Consider the following 19,358-nt stretch of genomic DNA (forward strand, 5'->3'; position numbering starts at 1 on the left):
TTGCATGTGGCCCGCGGACCGTTTGAGGACCCCTGAAGTCTAACCACTCAGAAAACCAGCTAGGGCCAAAATATCACAGATTTTGTCTTAAGAGGGTCTTTAGACTTGAAAGGGCCTTTGATATCACCTAGCCTAACAATCTTATGTTAAATAAAGGGTGGGGCAAATGTAGGATTACAGCTGTTCTTATGGAAAATAATATAATAATTAATAATACAAGAATAAACTGTGTTTCATATACTCTGAACTATAAACCTACTTTTGCCCTACCCTGTTTATGAAAAGGAGGATCAGCCAAAACCGGTTTGGCTCAGTGGATGGAGTGTCGGCCTGCGGACTGAAGGGTCCCGGGTTCGATTCCGGTCAAGGGCGTGTACCTGGGTTGCGGGCACATCCCCAGTAGGAGATGTGCAGGAGGCAGCTGATCGATGTTTCTCTCTCATCGATGTTTCTAACTCTCTGTCTCTCTCCCTTCCTCTCTGTGAAAAATCAATAAAATATATTTAAAAAAAAAAAAGAAAAGAAAAGGAGGATCAAGTGATTTATGTAACTTCCTTCCCAAAAATAATTGAGGAAACCCTGAAATCCTTTCCACAATACTAAACTGCTCCTCTTATCAGCCTCTACCATGTGAGCACAGCCAGATAACAATCCTAGGCATCTTCACCTTTGACTTCTCTCCTAGAAGCCTCTTTAGTTTAGGTCTCTTCTATGTTCCCATTCCAGGCCCTTGATGAATGGAATAGTGGGGCACCAAAGAACACCAGCTCCTCAAATAAAGAATTGCAAATCAGAGCCCAGGGAAGCAGTGCTTGTCTTCTAAAGAATATACACATGTTGGGGAAAGATAGGAGTGGCATGGGTGGTAGGCAGCAGGAAGAATCCCACAGCTGACAATGGTTTGTTCATTACATAGCTGGTACCAGGCAACATGAGCTCTGCTGATCTGGGGTTGTTGGCTGTCTCATTTCTTCTATGACTCAGTGGGAGAAGGGCTACATCAATGCCCAAAGAACAGAATCCCAGGCAAAAGCATCAGTCCACAGAGAAAGAACACAGAGACATACCAGGAACACCAAAAGAAAGGTTATCAACCTTCCCCCAGAAGCTTATAAGCTCTACTTTTTGCTACTTCCTTCACAGTTTAGAAGGCATCAAGAAACACACTTACCTTCCAGGGGCTATTGTTTTAAAATGTGTAAGCCAACTCCCACTCATACTCAGTGTTTTCAAACTTTACTATATTTAAGAATCACCTGAGAATCTTGTTAAAAATGCAAATTCTTGAATTGTACTAGATTTTTACATTATAGCAAAATAATGAGTTAATCCTTGGTACAGGAAGCTGACATTTTCAAATATTCCAGGTGAATCTGATGCATGTTTTTCATTGACCACAAAACAGTGAAATCACTGCTTAACCTCTAACAGAGAGAACCTTTCTGAAAACAAGTTATCACCCATCTATGAGATAAGCACCCAAGGCTCCCCCTTGTGTGTCTAAAGGACAATTTCTCCCTTTTCAGAGGTATATGTGGCAATCAGAAAGACAGAAACATCAATGTTGAGAGGGAATCATTGATCGGCTGCCTCCTGCATGCCCCTAACTGGGAATTAAGCCCGCAACTCGGGCATGTGCCCTGACCAAGAATTGATCCTGGACCTCCTGGTTCATGGGTTGATGCTCAACCACTGAGCCACATTGGCTGGGGTAAAGTCTCCTTTTCTTTATTCTCTTAACATGTAAGCACACCCATGCTGGCAGCCCAATTCTCTTATACCTACCACAGAGTTCCATTTGCTGGACTGGACATTGACTGTGGAAATCCACAAAGAGAATGAGCAGCAGAGTTTGCCCCTGAAGGTCCATATTTTGAGACTGATCCCCCTCGCTGGATTCCACCTGATAACTCAAATCTGGAAGCACCATATCTAGAGAACAAGATATTGCACAGTATTCTAAGATAAATAAAGCCCTCAAAATGCTAACTGAATAAAGAACCTATAACTCAAAAAGAGAAAAATCTGAGATAAATCTAAATTTGAACACTGCCTTCTCCTCCTGAATTTATTTCTCTATCCACAGGATGGAAGCAAATAAAGTGATTCTCAGGAAGAACATCAAAACAACTCGGTGTGCAAGATGCAAACCAAACAGCACTCCTTAGCACTTGCTGAGAAGCATTAAATAATAAATCCATGCATCCCTTATACAACTCTCTAAGGTAGGTATCACTAGTAAGGGGCAGAGGTGAGAGTCAAGCCTGAGTAATGATAACAGCTAGCTTGTATGGAATGCTTACTATATGCCATGTACAATATTAAATTCTTTACATGTACTATCTCAACATTTAGACTTCACAACACTATGGCATACGACCTATTCTTATGCCTTTTTACAGATAAGAGAAGAGGCACAGAGAGGTTAAATATGTTGCCCAACATGAGAGAGTAAGTGGTAGAACTGTTTTAAACGGACTCCAAAATCTGTGCTTATAATCAGAATACTACGTGAATTCCCAAGTAATCTGATGCCCTGTGGTCACTTCCTAGCACCTTTATCCTTTAGATTACAATCAGGATAACCCTTAATTCCACCCGGATCCATATAGAAAAGTACCTCCATGGGATCCTGGTCTATCCTTCAGAGTAAAGGAGTGGGGGGGGGGGGGGGGATGAGACAAGGGGCATTTTCTACATTATTCATCTCCAAAATTAAATGAGAAAGTTTAGGCATCACAAATTGACAAAAAATAAAGGAAATCAATAAAACATGAAAATAAAAATGAAAGAGAAAAGAAGATATGGAGAGCCCTAGAGATTTTAAAATCCTAATAACATGACATCCTGTTAAGACCAAACATTGTTTCTTCACAAAACCTCTTACCTCCAGAGATCCTGTCTAAGGACACCCTCCTTTCAATCCAACCTCTGGAATAACTACTACTTAAGAAAAAAGAGCCTTACCCCAAGGCTTACTTCCTTGATGAAGATTCCATCATTCCCCTGAGACACTGCCTATCCCAGGAGGCTTCAACCTTCTCATGCCAGTCACAACTCTACAATACCTCTTCCCTAATGGTTGTCTTCCTCAGGATACAATTGACCAGATTACCTTCCAAATGTCAAAGGATTCTAGCTGCCCTAGCCGGTTTGGCTCAGTGGATAGAGCATCAGCCTGTGGACTCAAGGGTCCTGGGTTCAATTTTGGTCAAAGGCATGTACCTTGGTTGCGGGCACATCCCCATAGGGGGTGTGCAGGAGGCAGCTGATCGATGTTTCTCTCTCATCCATGTTTCTAACTCTCTATCCCTCTCCCTTCCTCTCTTTAAAAAATCAATAAAATATATTAAAAAAAATAAAAGGATTCTAGCTAACAACAGTCAAGCTCAAGCCTGTAAACTTCCTAGACATCAAATCATGGTTGTATGTACCCATTTCCCAGTTTTATTTGTTAGTCTAGGTTTTAAGCACCCAACTTTCAACATGATTCACCCAAAACTAGTATTGGTTAGGCTCTACGTGAACATTACCGCCAGGTTCCTAGCTTTATTACTATAAGGTTTATACTCCTGCCTTGTATTTATGTGGTGTTTTAATTTTTTTCTAAGTATTTATGTGGGTTTTCTCATCTCATTAGGAAACATTTCTCTTCCACAAAGATGCAATTGCTCCCTTACTTTTATAAAACCCCAGAACTGACAGATTAAGGTACAACAGAAACCCTCTGAACAAGTCCCTAGAAGATGAAGGCCACTGGCTACTCCGGGAAAAGAGGAGGCAAAAGAGGAAGTGAGAGAAGAACCAGCATCAATATGGAATGCAAAAACGGCTAAACTCTGATGGGGGCTTTGCCTCTTGACACCATTTGCCTCACTGCAAGTAGTCTCTCAAACTTACACCTGGTATTTGTTTCCTTGCATTTCTCTGATATTCTCCAGTTTTCTTGATTCCTGTGCAAAGAGAGGGAGATATACCTCTATCCAAATTGAGATCCAAACTGGGCACCACACACAAGTGGTGCTTCTTCCAGTCAATGAAATAAGAGGTGTCTTTGAAGACAGTAGTAATTGATTGTTCCTGGCTTGGCAATATCAGAGGCAGACCCGAAGGTCCATACAGAAATATGTATAGGTGCTAAAGAAAACTTCCAAATTTTAGTTTTTATGTGTATTCATTTGCATAAAACAAACATATAACATTAACCTGGTTCACATTCCCAGAAATAAAGTAGTGTGCTAGGCAATTACATATTAAGCCTTTTATACACTGAAGATAGGTGTCAGGTATCAGAGATAGATAGATCCACAAGAATCCTCAGAAATTTATTCTGGGTTTAATGAGTATGAGCTACAGGTATAGTATTAGGACAATTAGTTATTAATTCATCCTACTCATTCAATCATAGATTTGAGTGATATGTCAGGTTAAACACCATACTAAGTTTTGGGGATACAAAGATGAATATCCAGATTTAATATCTATCTTCAAGTTATCATATTTATAGTATAAGAGAAACATGTAAAATTAGTAAACTAATACAATGTGATATACACAAAGGAATATTTTCCAATAAGTTTTTGAGTATATTCAGATTGATAAGGAAACTCTTTCTCACCTTCTCTAATCCTATTCTCTAAGACAAAGGACAGGTCCCTGAAATGGTTTCCTTCCCACTCTCATCCTCTCTCCTACCCAGGGTTTCTCTATCTTAGCACTATTGACACTTTAAGCCAAATAATTCTTTGTTGTGTGTGGCAGAAGAAGGGCTGTATTGTGCATTGTAGAATGTTTAGCCGCACCCCTGGCCTTTACCCCTCCCTCCATTCATGACAATAAAAAATGTCTCCAGAGCCCAGCTGGCGTGGCTCAGTGATTGAGCATCAACCTATGAAACAGGAGGTCAGTTTGATTCCCAATCAGGGCATATGCCCAGATTGCAGGCTCAATCACAAGTGTGAGGCATGTAGGAGGCAGCCAATCAATGATTCTCTCTCCCTCTTCCTTCCTCTGAAAACAATAAAAATACATATATTTTTTAAAAATGTCTCCAGACATTGCCAAATGTCATCTGAAGGCAAAATTACCCAGTTAAGAACCACTGCCTACCATTTTTTGTACCCTGAACCAAGGCTAACGAGGCCATAATGTATTTTTCCTTCATTTTTGTTTCCATCTTTTTAATAGGAACACAAGGTATTGAGTGTAAAGATTAAAATTCTTACCCAGTAAGCACTGGGGCATTATGGAAAGTCACAACAGAACAAAATTGGCAGTGCCCATAAATGAAGTCTCCATCACAAATCCAAGAACATAAGCTAAGGCCAACACATTCACTGTTTATAGCTAGGGAAGCTTTGAGATGCTGCCAACTCAGAATAAGAGTGGAGTATCTAGCTGGCCAGCTCAGTGGTTAAGTGTTGACTTATGAACCAGGAGGTCAAGGTACAATTCCTGGTCAGGGCACATGCCCGGTTGCAGATTCAATACCCGAGGCATGTAGGAGGCAGCTAATCAATGATTCTCTCTCATCATTGGTGTTTCTAACTCTTCCTCTCTCTTCCTCTCTGAAATCATTAAAAATATGTTTAAACATTTTTTAAAAAGAGTGGAATATCTGAAGAGTCAAACTATGTGACTGTCTTTTCATTGGGTTAACCATTTACATTTAATAAGAATACTGCTATGGTTAGGTTTAAATCTACATTTTGTTATCTGTTTTCCATTTGTTCCTAGTATTCTTTTTCCTCTTTTCTATTCTTTGGATTCTATTTTGGATTGGACATATTTCATAGTTCCATTTATTCCCTTCTTTTGCTTATTAGTTATAACTGTTGTATCAACTTAGAGATTGTTTTAGGCTCTATAATATACAACTTTAACTTATCATGTCTATCTTCAAGTGATAACAATTGACACACATACAGTGTGAGAATCTTTCAACAATATCCTTTCATTTCTCTGCCCCTAATCTCCATATTCCAACAATAAATTGATCACCTCATTATGTTGATTCCTTCCAGTAATAAGTCTCTCAGTCTCTCCTTTCCATACTCATCACACTTTTAATTCAGGCATTCAATCCCTCTTGTCCAGTTTACTTAACTTACTTACTTAGTGATTACAGACTTCTCTCTCCCATCTATCCTATATAATGCTGCTAGAAACTCCTAAAACATTCAATGGTTTCCCACTATACAGAGAACAAAGTTCACAATCTGTAGTGTAGCATTCAATATCCACCATATTCAACCCCAAATGACTTTTCCAGCCTCATCTCTTCCTCTTGCACCATTCATTCCATGCTTCAGGCATATGGGATTATATGAAAAGAGTGTGGCACATGTGGCACATTTTATAGTTTTCAGTTTCTTGGAAAAACTTTCAAGCTTGGCTTTCATACTGGATTTTTGTTTTTATACAAATCATGCTGGCTTTTACACTCAGTTTATATGCTAAAGGATTTTATAAAATTTGGGCATAACAATTCATTTTCAAAGACAATTATATGAATTCTGTCATCAAAAGGATATGGAAACTGAAGAAATCCTATTCATCAGCTGGTTGGAAGAGACCTTTGGGCAGGGACACACAGCAGCAGCTGGAGTCAGTATCAGCTCTCCCAACAAGTCCACACCAGCCACGTCATTGGGGATGAAAAGCATTACTGGATGTCCTAGTACAGGATGGATTCTGCTGCAGAGTAATTGAGTTGTACCAAATTTTGGTCTACTGTCAAAAAACAAGGAAGACAAATTTAGTTTTTTCCCTCAAGAAATTATTTTTAAAGGTATTCAAAATTCCTTTTATAATCTCTAGCATATGCATAACCATATAACCCGCCATATCAATAACTTGCGTCCCACTCAGGGAAGCACAAGCAATAGACAGAGCAGACAAATTGGCATTTCAGGAATGGTATCATGGCTCCTGCTTTCGCTGCCACTAGTGGCAGTTTTATATTCTCAAAAAATGAATTTCATCCGCTAATTACTCTATGGTTCTATGCAGAAGTTTCCAAGATCATTCAGAGATCAGCTTGGCAGAAGTGGGAATGAGGAGGTTCCTTAATCACAAATAACCCTATTCTCAGATGACTGCTCCCACACATGCTTCCCCTGACGAGGTCTGAAGTTACTGTTTGATAGCAATAATAAGAAAAAATTAGGACACCTTTCTCTCCTAGAAAGAATCTAGTGAAATTTAATATTTGGTTACTTTCCAACAGTTCTTTTCTAAACACAAAAGAGTACTGAACCTTTTTCTCTCTCTAAACTAATCAAGCTGCCCAGGGAAATGTGTCTACAAGCATCGTCTCTTTTAATAAAGCTCCGATAACAAGATGTCTACCTGTAATGAATGTATGATACTTTAAAATTACTAAAGAAAGATATGGAGTGAGGGTGTTGTTTTCTGCACGTATTAAAGAATAAAACAATATTCTAATGGAGGTGTTCTGTCTGTCCCATGTTATATACCACCTCCTCCATGGATTTATTTGCAGTCTGAAGAACGTGGAGATAGGGAGAGAGATTTCCAAACCTAGGCAAAATGCTGATGCACAAACAATAATACACAAAGAATTTCTTTGTAGTCATTGTATCTATCTAGCCAAGAGTTCAAGTACCTTTTAAACTCAGCCCTCTCTTCTCATGTGTAAATAGGGTTGTAATTAGCAGGGTATGTTTTGTTTCATTTACAGGAGAAAATAAGGCATGGAAAGGAGAAAGAACATGTCCTCAGGTCAATCAGAATATATTCAAGGAGCCAGGAATAACAGTTTTCAATATAATTAGCTTAAAAGTTTTACTTTATTTTTCTTATACAGACTCTGACATCTGGCACTAAGAAATGACAAGTGAGACCATTTTTAATTTCTGCCACATTTATATTCATAATAGGAGAGTAAAACAGGGAAAGGAACAATGCTTTCCCCCTTCACCTCATATAATGCTGATAGTTTACGACAAGAGCAATTCCATTCGACAGGTTCAAAGTAGGTTCATTCTCTGCCCTGCAAAGCAATAAAAAGCTAAGCCATATCTCAAAAATTCTAATACCAATTTCTGCCTGGTACAAATTTTGGTAATATGACTACTACCACCCCCAGAAATTACTGGAATTCAGTAACCAATTAACCAAGGGAAAATGGCAATTTTTAAATTCATTCACTCTAGTAAAAGGGAAAGACATAAAAGGTTTAGATGAATGTATTTACTTATTTTAAAAACTAATATAGAATAATAAAATATGGGGGGGGGTCTCAGAATATTAGTTTCAAATTGAACTTGGCTTAATAAATCAAACTGTGAACCTATTGGAAATAGGACAATAATGACTGAGAAAAGCTCTAGAGCTATGGCATAAACTTAAGCCATGGATTTAAGGACTTACTCAAAGATTTCCGTGGAGAGGATACCATTCACCTTTACACTGAAATTAAATCTAATCTGTAAAATAAATGGTGTGAGAGATTTAACACGAACCAGGATAGAGATTTAAAACTTCCATACCTAAAGGAGATATTTTTTATATCACCTTTTTTTCACTTACACCATCCCTAAACATAATTAACACTTGTCTGTGTTCAAAATCTGTCTCTTAAATATATTGCATCTTAACACTACAATTCCAAGCAGTCACAAATTACCAGGAAATCCTACCATTTTGTCTTCTGTTCCCCTAATGTATCTTTTCTTCCCTTTCTTAAAGGAACTATCAATTTTCTCCCTATTCTTTCCATTGTTATCATACAAGAAACATTCCACACTTATTTTCTTTGCTTTTTCTTCCCCTACCCCATCTGACATTTTTGTCCTCCCTCCAACTTATTTCACTGTCTATTTCCTACCTTCAACCTACATTTTTCTTTCTATATAACATAGTGGGTAATAAGGGACTCCAGAGCCAAACTGTGCTCAAATCCTGGCTCTGCAAGTTATTCAACCTCTGTACCATAGTTTCTTCAGCTATAAAATGGGGATGATGATAAAACCTAATTCATGAGGAATGTTGCAAGGGTTGAATGAGTATGTGCATGGAGAACACTTAGAATAGTGACTGGCAAGAAATAGCACTGAATCCTGCTGACAACAAAAAAAGTAAGAAGCCAGAAAAGTAAGAGGGAAAAAAAGGGGAAGTAATATAGCATACTTAATTGTATGCATCTTTATAAACACATCTAACTGCAGATAATAAAAATTTTGCTCTCCCAAGTTCAAAATACTTTATCAAAATTTCCTTATCTGCTCTTACTATCTACTTATATAAAAACCATGGGTGGTGTTCATCACATCCAGAACCGCAGCGACCAAGCAGAAGGAAGTCAGTCCCGCAGGGGTTGTCTTGGCAACGGCTGCGCCCCCCCCCCCCCAGCTGTTTCCCAGAGCTGTTTCCTGTAAGGGCAAGGTTTGAGGCAGGAACCCGCCCTGGGAGCATGGAGGCATAATCTTTCTAAAGTGTGCCACGCCAGCACAGCCAAGGGTGAACCTGAGTCAGGGCAGCTGAAAGGCTTAGCAAAGACAGACAAGAGAATGAAAGCCGGGTCTCGGTGGGATGCTGCTTCTCTGAGAGACAGAGACCACGCCCACAGCCATGCCTTTATTTTATAGCAGATGCTACGAGGCAAAGTAAAGGCATGACCAAGATGTTTACAACATTCTCCTGGGTTTCAATCCTACTCAACTACATGCACCTGAACTCTATCAAGCCTACATAACTCAGGCACATGGGGCCATGTGTTCGGACCACAGGTTCAAGCTTACAACTACAGCTGTTGGCTATAATTGTGCGGGAGGGCCCGCCCTCCAAGCTGGGACTTGCACGTGGCAATGAGAGGACTGTGCCCTCTCATCAGTCCAAGGCTTGAACCTATCCAAAACACTGTAGCGGCTCCCTACAATAAAGTTTTAATTCTGTTTCTTTGTTACTAATGTTGTGGCTCCACCCCATAACAAAGAAACAATTTCTGGAGGATGAGGCCCAGGAATCAGGATTTTAAAAAGATTCCCAGGTGATTCTAATGTGCAGTCAAGGTTGAGAACCACTGCTATAGATAATACTAAAAATATATCTAAACATGCAATTCTTTGTCCAAAAAATGAGCATGTTCAAAAATTAAATGAAGAAAATTTGGATATACTCGATGGAGATTTTCACACATATTTGAGTGATGATTCCATTGATTCCACAGATGATGCTGAAAAGGAAAATTTTCCCATCGAATTTCTTAATAGTATTACTCCTTCGGGAATGCCGTGTCATAAATTAAAATTGAAAGTGGGTGCAATCATCATGCTATTGAGAAATCTCAATAGCAAATGGGGTCTTTGTAATGGTACCAGATTTATTATCAAAAGATTATAACCTAACATTATTGAAGCTGAAGTATTAACAGGATCTGCAGAGGGAGAGACTATTCTAATTCCAATAATTAATTTGTCCCCATCTGACACTGGCCTCCCATTTAAATTGATTCGACGACGGTTTTCCATGATGCCAGCATTTGTGATGACTGTTAATAAATCACAAGGACAAACTCTAGACAAAGTAGGCATATTCCTACCTGAACTCGTTTTTGCACATGGTCAGTTATACGTTGCTTTCTCTCAAGTTTGAAGAGCGTGTGATGTTACAGTTAAAGTTCTAAGTACTTCATCACAAGGGAAATTAGTCAAGCACTCTGAAAGTGTTTTCACTCTTAATGTGGTGTACAGGGAGATATTAGAATAAGTTTAATCACTTTATCAGTCATTGTTTGCATCACTGTTGTTTTCATATCATGTTTTCGTTGTTTTGATATCATGTTTTTGTTGTTTTTATATCATGCCTCTGTTATTGTTATATCCTTTTGTTACTGTTTATTTATTAATAAATTTATATATTATTTTCATATACATTTTACTAATTTCCTTTAATCTCTCACACTTCTATTATAGAGAAAGAGCAAATAGCCAATATTAAAATATCTCTGCTAATTAATTCCCTTTTTAAAAAAATATATTTTATTGATTTTTTTACAGAGAGGAAGGGAGAAGGATAGAGAGTTAGAAACATCAATGAGAGAGAAACATTGATCAGCTGCCTCCTGCACACTCCCAACTGGGGATGTGCCCTCAACCAAGGTACATGCCCTTGACTGGAATTGAGCCTGGGACCCTTTATTCCGCAGGCTGATGCTCTATCCACTGAGCCAAACTGGTTAGGGCAATTAATTCCCTTTTAATGTGCACAAATTTCATGAACCGGGCTACTAGTCACTTTAGAAAAGCCAGGTTTAACAAAAAAGAATGAAACACAGAGGAGTGGAAAGAAGTACCCAAATTGATACAATAAAACAGTAAAGAAGCTCCTGGCCAGTTTTGATGGATGATTAGAGCCTCAGCCTAAGGACCAAAGAGTCTCAGATTCCCGGTCAAGGGCACACAACTGGGTTGTGTGTTCGCTCCCCACCTTCAGTAGGGGCGCATGTGGGAGGCAACCAGTCAATGCATCTCTCACATCTATGTTTCTCTCTCTTTTCTCTTCTCTCCTCTTCTCTTCTCTCTCTCTCTCTCTCTCTCTCTCTCTCTCTCTCTCTCTCTCTCCCTCCCTCCCTCCCTCCCTCCACTCTCTCAGAAAAAGCAATGGAAAAATATCCTCTGGTGAGGATTAACAACAACAAAAAAGTAAAGAAATATGAATAAGAATCCAAAAGAGAATCTCTCTGTATCCAAGGGCTCCCAACTATGTCATATCACCAACATCAAGGTTGCCTTAGGGACACAGAAACCAAATCAATTCAATATTAAAAGTTGTAATCATGTCATTAAAAGAAAGAGAATCAACTAGGTCCTTCCATGTTTTACAGAGTAGAGGTCTCTTGAAAACATGACTTAGCCCTAGTCGATTTGGCTCAGTGGATAGAGTGTCGGCGCGCAGTCTGAAGGATTGCGGGTTCAATTCCAGTCAAAGGGCACATACCTCAGTTGCAGGCTCAGTCCTCAGCCCTAGTTGGGGCTCGTGTGGGAGGCAACAAATCGATGTGTCTCTCTCACATCGATGTTTCTTTCTTTCTTTCTCTCTCTCTCCCTCTCTCTCTCTGCCTCTCCCTTCCCTTCCACTTTCTCTAAAAAAAAAAAAAAATCAATGGAAAAATATCTTCAGATAAGGATTAACAAACAAACAAAACAACAAAGAACAAAATAAAATAAAATACTAAAAAAAAACATGACTTAAATAAGAGAATCTTTATTGTGCAAAATAACAGCTTACCTTAGGGTGCACCATGACAATTTTGCGTAAAAAATTCTTTATAAGCAGACTATCTGTCATCAAAGTTCTTGGCTTTTCATCAACCTGTAACAACACAACAAAACATCCACCACTTATACACAAACTCAAAAGCATAAATGAATCAAATTATGGTATTGCTTCCTATAAAAATAACACCTCAGAAAGCTTTTCAGACATTCAAGGGGAAACATCTTTGGATCTTAGAATTAGACACAAAAGGGAATCTAATAGCCATCACTTCTTAGGTTAAAGTACTTATTTTATGGACCTTCAGGAGACACATGAACAATGATTATAGTAAAACCCACAATATCAAAATTACCTTCAGGAACAAATTTAAAAGTTATTTAAAGTAATTCAGAATGAACCTGAGAAAAATAACATTTGTATTAAGAATATGAGTGAAGCCTGGCTGGCGTGGCTCTGTGGTTGAGCTTCTACCCATGAACCAAGAGGTCACTGGATCGATTCTTGGTCAGGCACATGCCTGGGTTTCAGGCTTGATCCCCAGTAAAGGGCATGCAGGAGGCAGCTGATAGATATTTCTAGCTCTCTATCACTCTCCCTTCCTCTCTCTAAAATCAATTTTAAGCCATAACTGGTTTGGCTCAGTGGATAGAGCGTCAGCCTGCGAACTGAAAGGTCCCAGGTTCGATTCCGGTCAAGGGCATATACCTTGGTTGTGGGCACATCCCCAGTAGGGGGTGTGCAGGAGGCAGCTGATCGATGTTTCTCATCGATGTTTCTAACTCTCTATCCCTCTCCCTTCCTCTCTGTAAAAAATCAATAAATATATTTTAAAAATAAAATAAAATAAATTTTAAAAAACATATATAAAAAATTACTTAAGTGACCATGGATAAAAAAATCACTTAACTGCTCTGGACCTTATTTCCTAATCTGCAAAAGAGGGATAATACCCTTTTACCTCACAGAACTGTTTTAAGGATCAAATAATCTGAAAAAATATATATATATAGAACCCTAATATGCAAAATATAAAACCCTAATATGCAAATAGACCAAATGGCGGAATAACTGAACAACTGGTCGCTATGATGTGCACTGACCACCAGGGGGCGCACACGGAACATGGCAGATGTCGGCAGCAGGCAACAGTGTGTGGAACATGGTGGGTGTTGGCCATGGTGGGATGGTGGAGCAGGTGAGCAGGGGTGCCTGACCAAGGCAGGGTGCGCCTCTGGTGATTACTGAAAATGCTTTGCTCCTGTGTGCCACGATCCCGCCTGATGCACCTGCTGCTGGCACCAGCCCCGATCGCTCAGCTCCATCAGTGGGTGCAAGCTGTGGCTGCCAGCCCCAATTGCCCCTGAGGGCTTCTCCACCTTCCCCTGCTCCTGAGGGGTAATCTGGGCAGCAGCTGTCGTTCGCACCTGCTGCTGGTGCCAGCCCCAATCACTCCATGATGTCAGCGGGTGTGAGCGGGCCAGCGCTGTCAGCACATAGGAATGGTGGGAACGGGGCTGCCTGCTGGTAGAGAGGGGACTGGGGGCCACGGTGGGAGGGGCCGAGACCTACCCTTGTGCCCACCACGCCCTTGCAGCCCACAGTTCCTTTTAAGGTGCACGATTTCATGCACTGGGCCCCTAGTATGTTATACATGGTAATAATAATAATAGATACCACTTGTTGAATGACTACTAAATGGCAAGCATTGTGCAGGTGCTATATACACATTATCTCCCAGCAATCCTGGAGGTAAGTATTACTATTCCTTCTTTGTAGATTTAAAACAAAAACTGAGGCTCAGAGAAGTTAAGTAACTTGCCTAAGGTCACTAAACTGTTCAGTGCTAGAGCCAGAATTTGATCCTTAATCTATCTAAAACAAATTTGCCATGCTCTTTCCAATATACCCTGACACATCCTTATAAATATAGTAAGATTTACCATCCAATGAAGGCTTTCTCTATTCCAGAAATAATGCTAAAGTATCTTATTTATATTACCTATAACCAATATTTTCAGGATGAAAAAAGTGGGGCTCAAAGAAGTTAAAACTTTTGCAAGCATACCTAATCTGGCTCCAAAGCTTTAGTATTAACCACTTCCCTATATTAACTCACTATTTTTAATATTGTGTCCCTAAAACCAAAATTGGAGAGTGTCCCCTGGAAAAGGGGGAAGTCCAGAAGAATAAGAAGAAGAAATAGAGTCAGAATTAGTAAGTTCTTATTGGTGGCTCAGAGAATACAGAGCCAGGTACTGGGTACATAGTAAAGAAAAAAAAAGGTCCAATCTCAAAATCTCATAATAAAGAGAAACATGCAAATATTTAATAAAGGATAAATTATAACACCTTTTATAAATACACTGAAAAAAAGCTCAAGAACTGTGTGATGGGTTGGGGATAATTAGAAAAAACATTAGAAAAAAGGGGTTATAATTATTAGAAAAATTTGGAAACCAATCTACAATTATTCATACACATAAATAGTGGTAATTAAATGGTAACTGCAGCACACATCATAGTCACATCCTTCATTTAAAATTTTTTATTATAAAATGTTCAAACAGTAGGAAAGCAATGATCTTTTAAAAGCATTTTCTGTACTTAACACTTCCAAAACAACTTCTTGGAACAGTTTCAAACTTCTGTAACCTTGGTGATTATAGGGCGTGTCATAGAAAGCACTAATTATATCTAGCAAATACATGAACGTTCCTTGAGCAGCTACCAGAGAGGAGCTACAATTAATAATGATGAGAGCTACCATTTAATGAACACCTGCTAGATGACAAGCAGTTTATATGCAAGCAGAAAACACCCCCACTTTATTGATGATAATGAAACTAAATAAACTAATTAATCTGTCCAAGGTAACATATAGCTCGTTAAGTGGCAGAATTGGTATTCAAACCTAGATCTGATTATCTCCAAACCCCACATTCCACTATGCAATGCTGCCTCTCCAAAGAAAGTTCATTTTCTATGCATATAGCTATCTGAATCAGATATTGCATAATCTGCCATTATTTTTTATGGATTTTGGCAGGCAATGCTTATGCATGACTACTGAATATATGTATTTATTCACTAATAAAACAATGTTGCTTATTATGCACCTAGGCCTACAGAGATAAAACAATCTCAATTTGAAGAGTTCACAGTAAGTAGAAAAGACATACAAATAAATAACTTTATGACAACATAAAAAGTTTTATGATTTAAATATATAAAAAGATGCTAAAGAAATACAAGAAGGACTGGCACCTAATCCAGACGAGAAGATAAAGAGACCTAAGGTCAGGTCAACAGAGGACAGTTAACATAAAGCAAATAGCTTCTTTTAAGATCTCATAAATTATTGAGACAAAGAGAGACAGAGATGGCCAGGCAGACAGGCACACTTCGACTGACTGCAAATTCTTTTATGGCCTTTTATAATTGTGTGTTAGAAACCCAGTACCCCAGCCTGACATACCTACAGAAGCAGTGAATTTACTTAAGTGCTCTTAGTAAAAAACAGATGCTGCCAGCCCTTGGCAGCAGAAACCACCATTGAATTATATGTTTCAGCCTTTACCTTTAAATACAAGTCTAATTATATGATAGAATATGGGAGCTGTTTTATATTTTGAAACCTGAACTTATGCAGTCATGGGACCTATATGACTTTCTAGAAGAGTCAATCAGTGTCTCTTGTCTTTAAATAGATAGACAATAGGTAAATACATAAATATGTATATATATATATATTAATATGTGTGTGTATATATATATAAAGTCTACCCATTTTTTTCATTTAGTATTATAGCAAAATATAAATATCCTATCTAATAATAGACAAACAGGGTAATTGATCATACCTTCACTATGTCTCCCATTGGCCAATCAGCACGATATGCAAATTAATCACCAACAAAGATGGCGGTTAATTTGCATAAATAGGCTCCAAGCGGCGAAGCCCGAAGACTGAAGGTGAGCCGGAGCCGCGAAGACGGAAGGCAGCTCCAGCCGGGGCTGCAAAGATGGAGGATGGAAGGTGGCTCCGACTGGAGAGAAGGCCTGGGTCTTGGATACCGGAGGAAAACCGGTGCCGGCAGCCAGAAGGGAAGGCCTATTGCACGAATCTCTTTGTGCAACAGGCCTCTAGTATATAAATAAATATAAAAATGGATAAAGATGTCAAGAAAATCCTGTAAAATCAAATTTTGTTTGTTACCCAGCTTAATAGACCTCAAGATGCAGTACTAACTCAGCATAACCAAAAACCCCACCTCTCTTCTAAATGAAGCTTTTCTCAGTCTTTCCTGAGATTAGCACTTCTCTCATGCCCAAAGCAGATTCTTTATTACTAGAGGCCTGGTGCACAAAATTCGTGCACTCGGGGAGGGGAAGGTCCCTCAGCCCGGATTGTAAGAAGGTGCAGGCCAGGCCAAGGGACCCCACTGGTGCACGATTGGGGCCAAGGAGGGACGTGGGAGGTTGGCCAGTCAGGGAGGGACTGCGAGAGGGCTCCAGGGCATGTCCAGCCCATCTCACTCAATCCCAATCGCCCGGACCCCAGCAGCAAGCTAGCGTCTGCCCCCTGATGGTCAGTGCATGTCACAGTGAGCAATTGAGCAGCTTTAGCATATCATTAGCATATTACACTCTGACTGGTTGAATGGACAACTGGATGACCAGACACTTAGCATATTAGGCTTTTATTATATAGGATAGCTTTTTCATGGATGTCTGCCATGAACCTTGCTACTTGACCCTTCTCCCCAATTGAGGTATATATAATGAAATATTTCACAATCTCCTCTCTCTCTCCTCTTACTATCTTCAAATACCTTTATTATTTTTTAATCCACCTGAGGGTATTTTCCCATTTATTTTTAAAGAGAATGGAAGAGAGAAAGACAGAGATAAATATTGATGTGAGAGAAACACATTCATTGGTTGCCTTCTGGAGGAACCCAGACTGGGGAGGAGCCTGCAACTGAGGTACAAGTATGTGCCCATGACAGAAATCAAACTCTGGACCCTTTAGTCCGTAGGCTGACACTCTATCCATGGAGCCAAACTGGCTAGGGCTTCAAATACCTTTAAATAGCTGCCCAGTACCAGAGACAATGGAACAAATGCTTTCAGGAAATCCTTATTCCTCTGAGGTTATATTTCTCTTTTACAAACTCTCTCCATCCATCACCAGCTGACTGCTGAGCACTAAACTCACAGTTTTCCTCTGAACTTCAAGTCCTGCCATCATTTTAGCTGATTTCCACATCCAAGTAGTTGACCAGTCCAAGCAACAATTTAAGTCTCACAATTCCCTGGCCCCTTCAACTTCAATAATCTTGACTTACACTCATTTCCAGACATACATTTCCATAGTCATAGCTTGAAACCGTACCATTCTGGAAACCTTCAAATGAAATATTCCATTTTTTAAAATATATTTTATTGATGTTTTACAGAGAGGAAGGGAGATAGAGTTAGAAACATCGATGAGAAACATCGATCAGCTGCCTCTTGCACACCTCCTACTGGGGATGTGCCCGCAACCAAGGTACATGCCCTTGACCGGAATTGAACCTGGGACCCTTCAGTCCGCAGGCCGACGCTCTATCCACTGAGCCAAACCGGTTAGGGCTGAAATGTTCCATTTTTATGGGAAAAGGTGTATACCAAATTGTTAATAGTGGCTACCTTAAGTCAAATTATTTGTGCTCTAAATGCTCACTTTGATTTTCTTGTGGGAAACACTGCTTTTGTCATAAGGAGAAAAAACACACACAAGAGAAACTTTATTACTCTGATGACAACTTCTTATTCTTTCAAGTCTCTAAACCCCTTATAGTCAGAATATCTGTTTTTCAGCCTCATCAAGACCTAGATCTTGACCCCTTCCCACTGGGTTAAGTACCCTTCCTCTATGCAATCATAGCATTCAGTGCTTACTTCTATCATGATGCATATTACACTGTATTGTAATTACCTGTTTATCTTTTCCTTTAGATTCCAAGTGCCTTGGGATCAAGTAACATGTTTTGGAATTATGTACCTTCAATATCTAGCACAGTGAGACCAACTTGAACAAAAATAGGTTTCTGAATGAATAAATACTGGAACAGCATTGATCAATGAGTAAGGCTTGTTCAAATTCTGTCACTTAAGTTTTGTAGGACCTTAAGAAAGTCAAATTCTGTGAATCTCAGTTTTCTTACCTATAAAATGGGGTGATAATCCTTGTCCTACCCACTTCATAGAGTACCAGGAGGCTTAAGTAATATAAAAATGTTAGGATTGTTCAGACTGACTAAAACACGTGATCTCCTTTTTTAGAACTGCTTTCCTTGGTTCACTGGCATCAGCTATTTTATTGCTATTTGACATTAATAGTTTCAGAGCTGACTAACCATTAATTGCTCCAGATTGTTTACCCTTCAGTTCCCCTAAAGAAGATAAGGCACAGTCAGGGATATTTGTTGTCCTGATACCATACCCATTCCTTTTAGAAGCATACAATTGTTCAAACATGTAGAAAGGCCCCTCAAGTGCTTTTTTGGGAGAATGTTTACGGTACTCTAATTCTTTATGTCTCCACCAACTCAAAGGAAGGAAAGGGGAACTTACCTGCCTAATAGGAATCATTGGCATTTTTAAAGTATTCCAAAGCCCAGGCCACACCTGTTATGAACTGAATTGTGTCGCCCCCAAAATTCATATTTTGAAGCCTAGCCCTCCAAGTGACAGTGACTGTATTCAGAGATAGTACATTAAAGATGTAATTAAGCATAAATGAGGTCATAAGGGCAAGGCGCTAATTTGATAGAGCTGGTGTCCTTATAAGAAGAGGAAGAGCCCTAGCCAGTTTAGCTCAATGGATAGAGCATTGGCCTGTGGAATGAAGGGTCCCAGTCAAGGGCGTGTGCTGGGGCTGCAGGCTCCATACTCAGTAGGGGGCATGCAGGAGGCAACCAGCCAATCACTGATTCTCTCTCATCATTGATGTTTCTATCTCTCTCCCTCTCCCTTCCTCTCTAAAATCAATAAAAATACATTTAAAAAAATAAATTCAGAAGAGGAAGAGATACCAGACAGCTCTCTCCAGATATGTGAAGAAACAGTGA

General features: G+C 39.4%; 1 protein-coding gene across 1 annotated transcript in view; it reads right to left on the minus strand.

Annotated features, from left to right (window-relative positions):
• The window catches only part of CUNH11orf80 (chromosome unknown C11orf80 homolog), a 50,082-nt gene that overhangs the window by 15,495 nt on the left and 15,229 nt on the right, over positions 1 to 19,358 (minus strand). Inside the window, 6 exon segments of the mRNA XM_036326502.1 lie at positions 1,786 to 1,932; positions 3,978 to 4,128; positions 6,534 to 6,732; positions 7,943 to 8,014; positions 8,395 to 8,450; positions 12,253 to 12,336. Of these exon segments, the coding sequence (XP_036182395.1) occupies positions 1,786 to 1,932; positions 3,978 to 4,128; positions 6,534 to 6,732; positions 7,943 to 8,014; positions 8,395 to 8,450; positions 12,253 to 12,336 (709 nt within the window).

This window comes from Myotis myotis, unplaced genomic scaffold, assembly GCF_014108235.1.
Source record: "Myotis myotis isolate mMyoMyo1 unplaced genomic scaffold, mMyoMyo1.p scaffold_m19_p_10, whole genome shotgun sequence".
NCBI lineage: Eukaryota > Metazoa > Chordata > Mammalia > Chiroptera > Vespertilionidae > Myotis > Myotis myotis.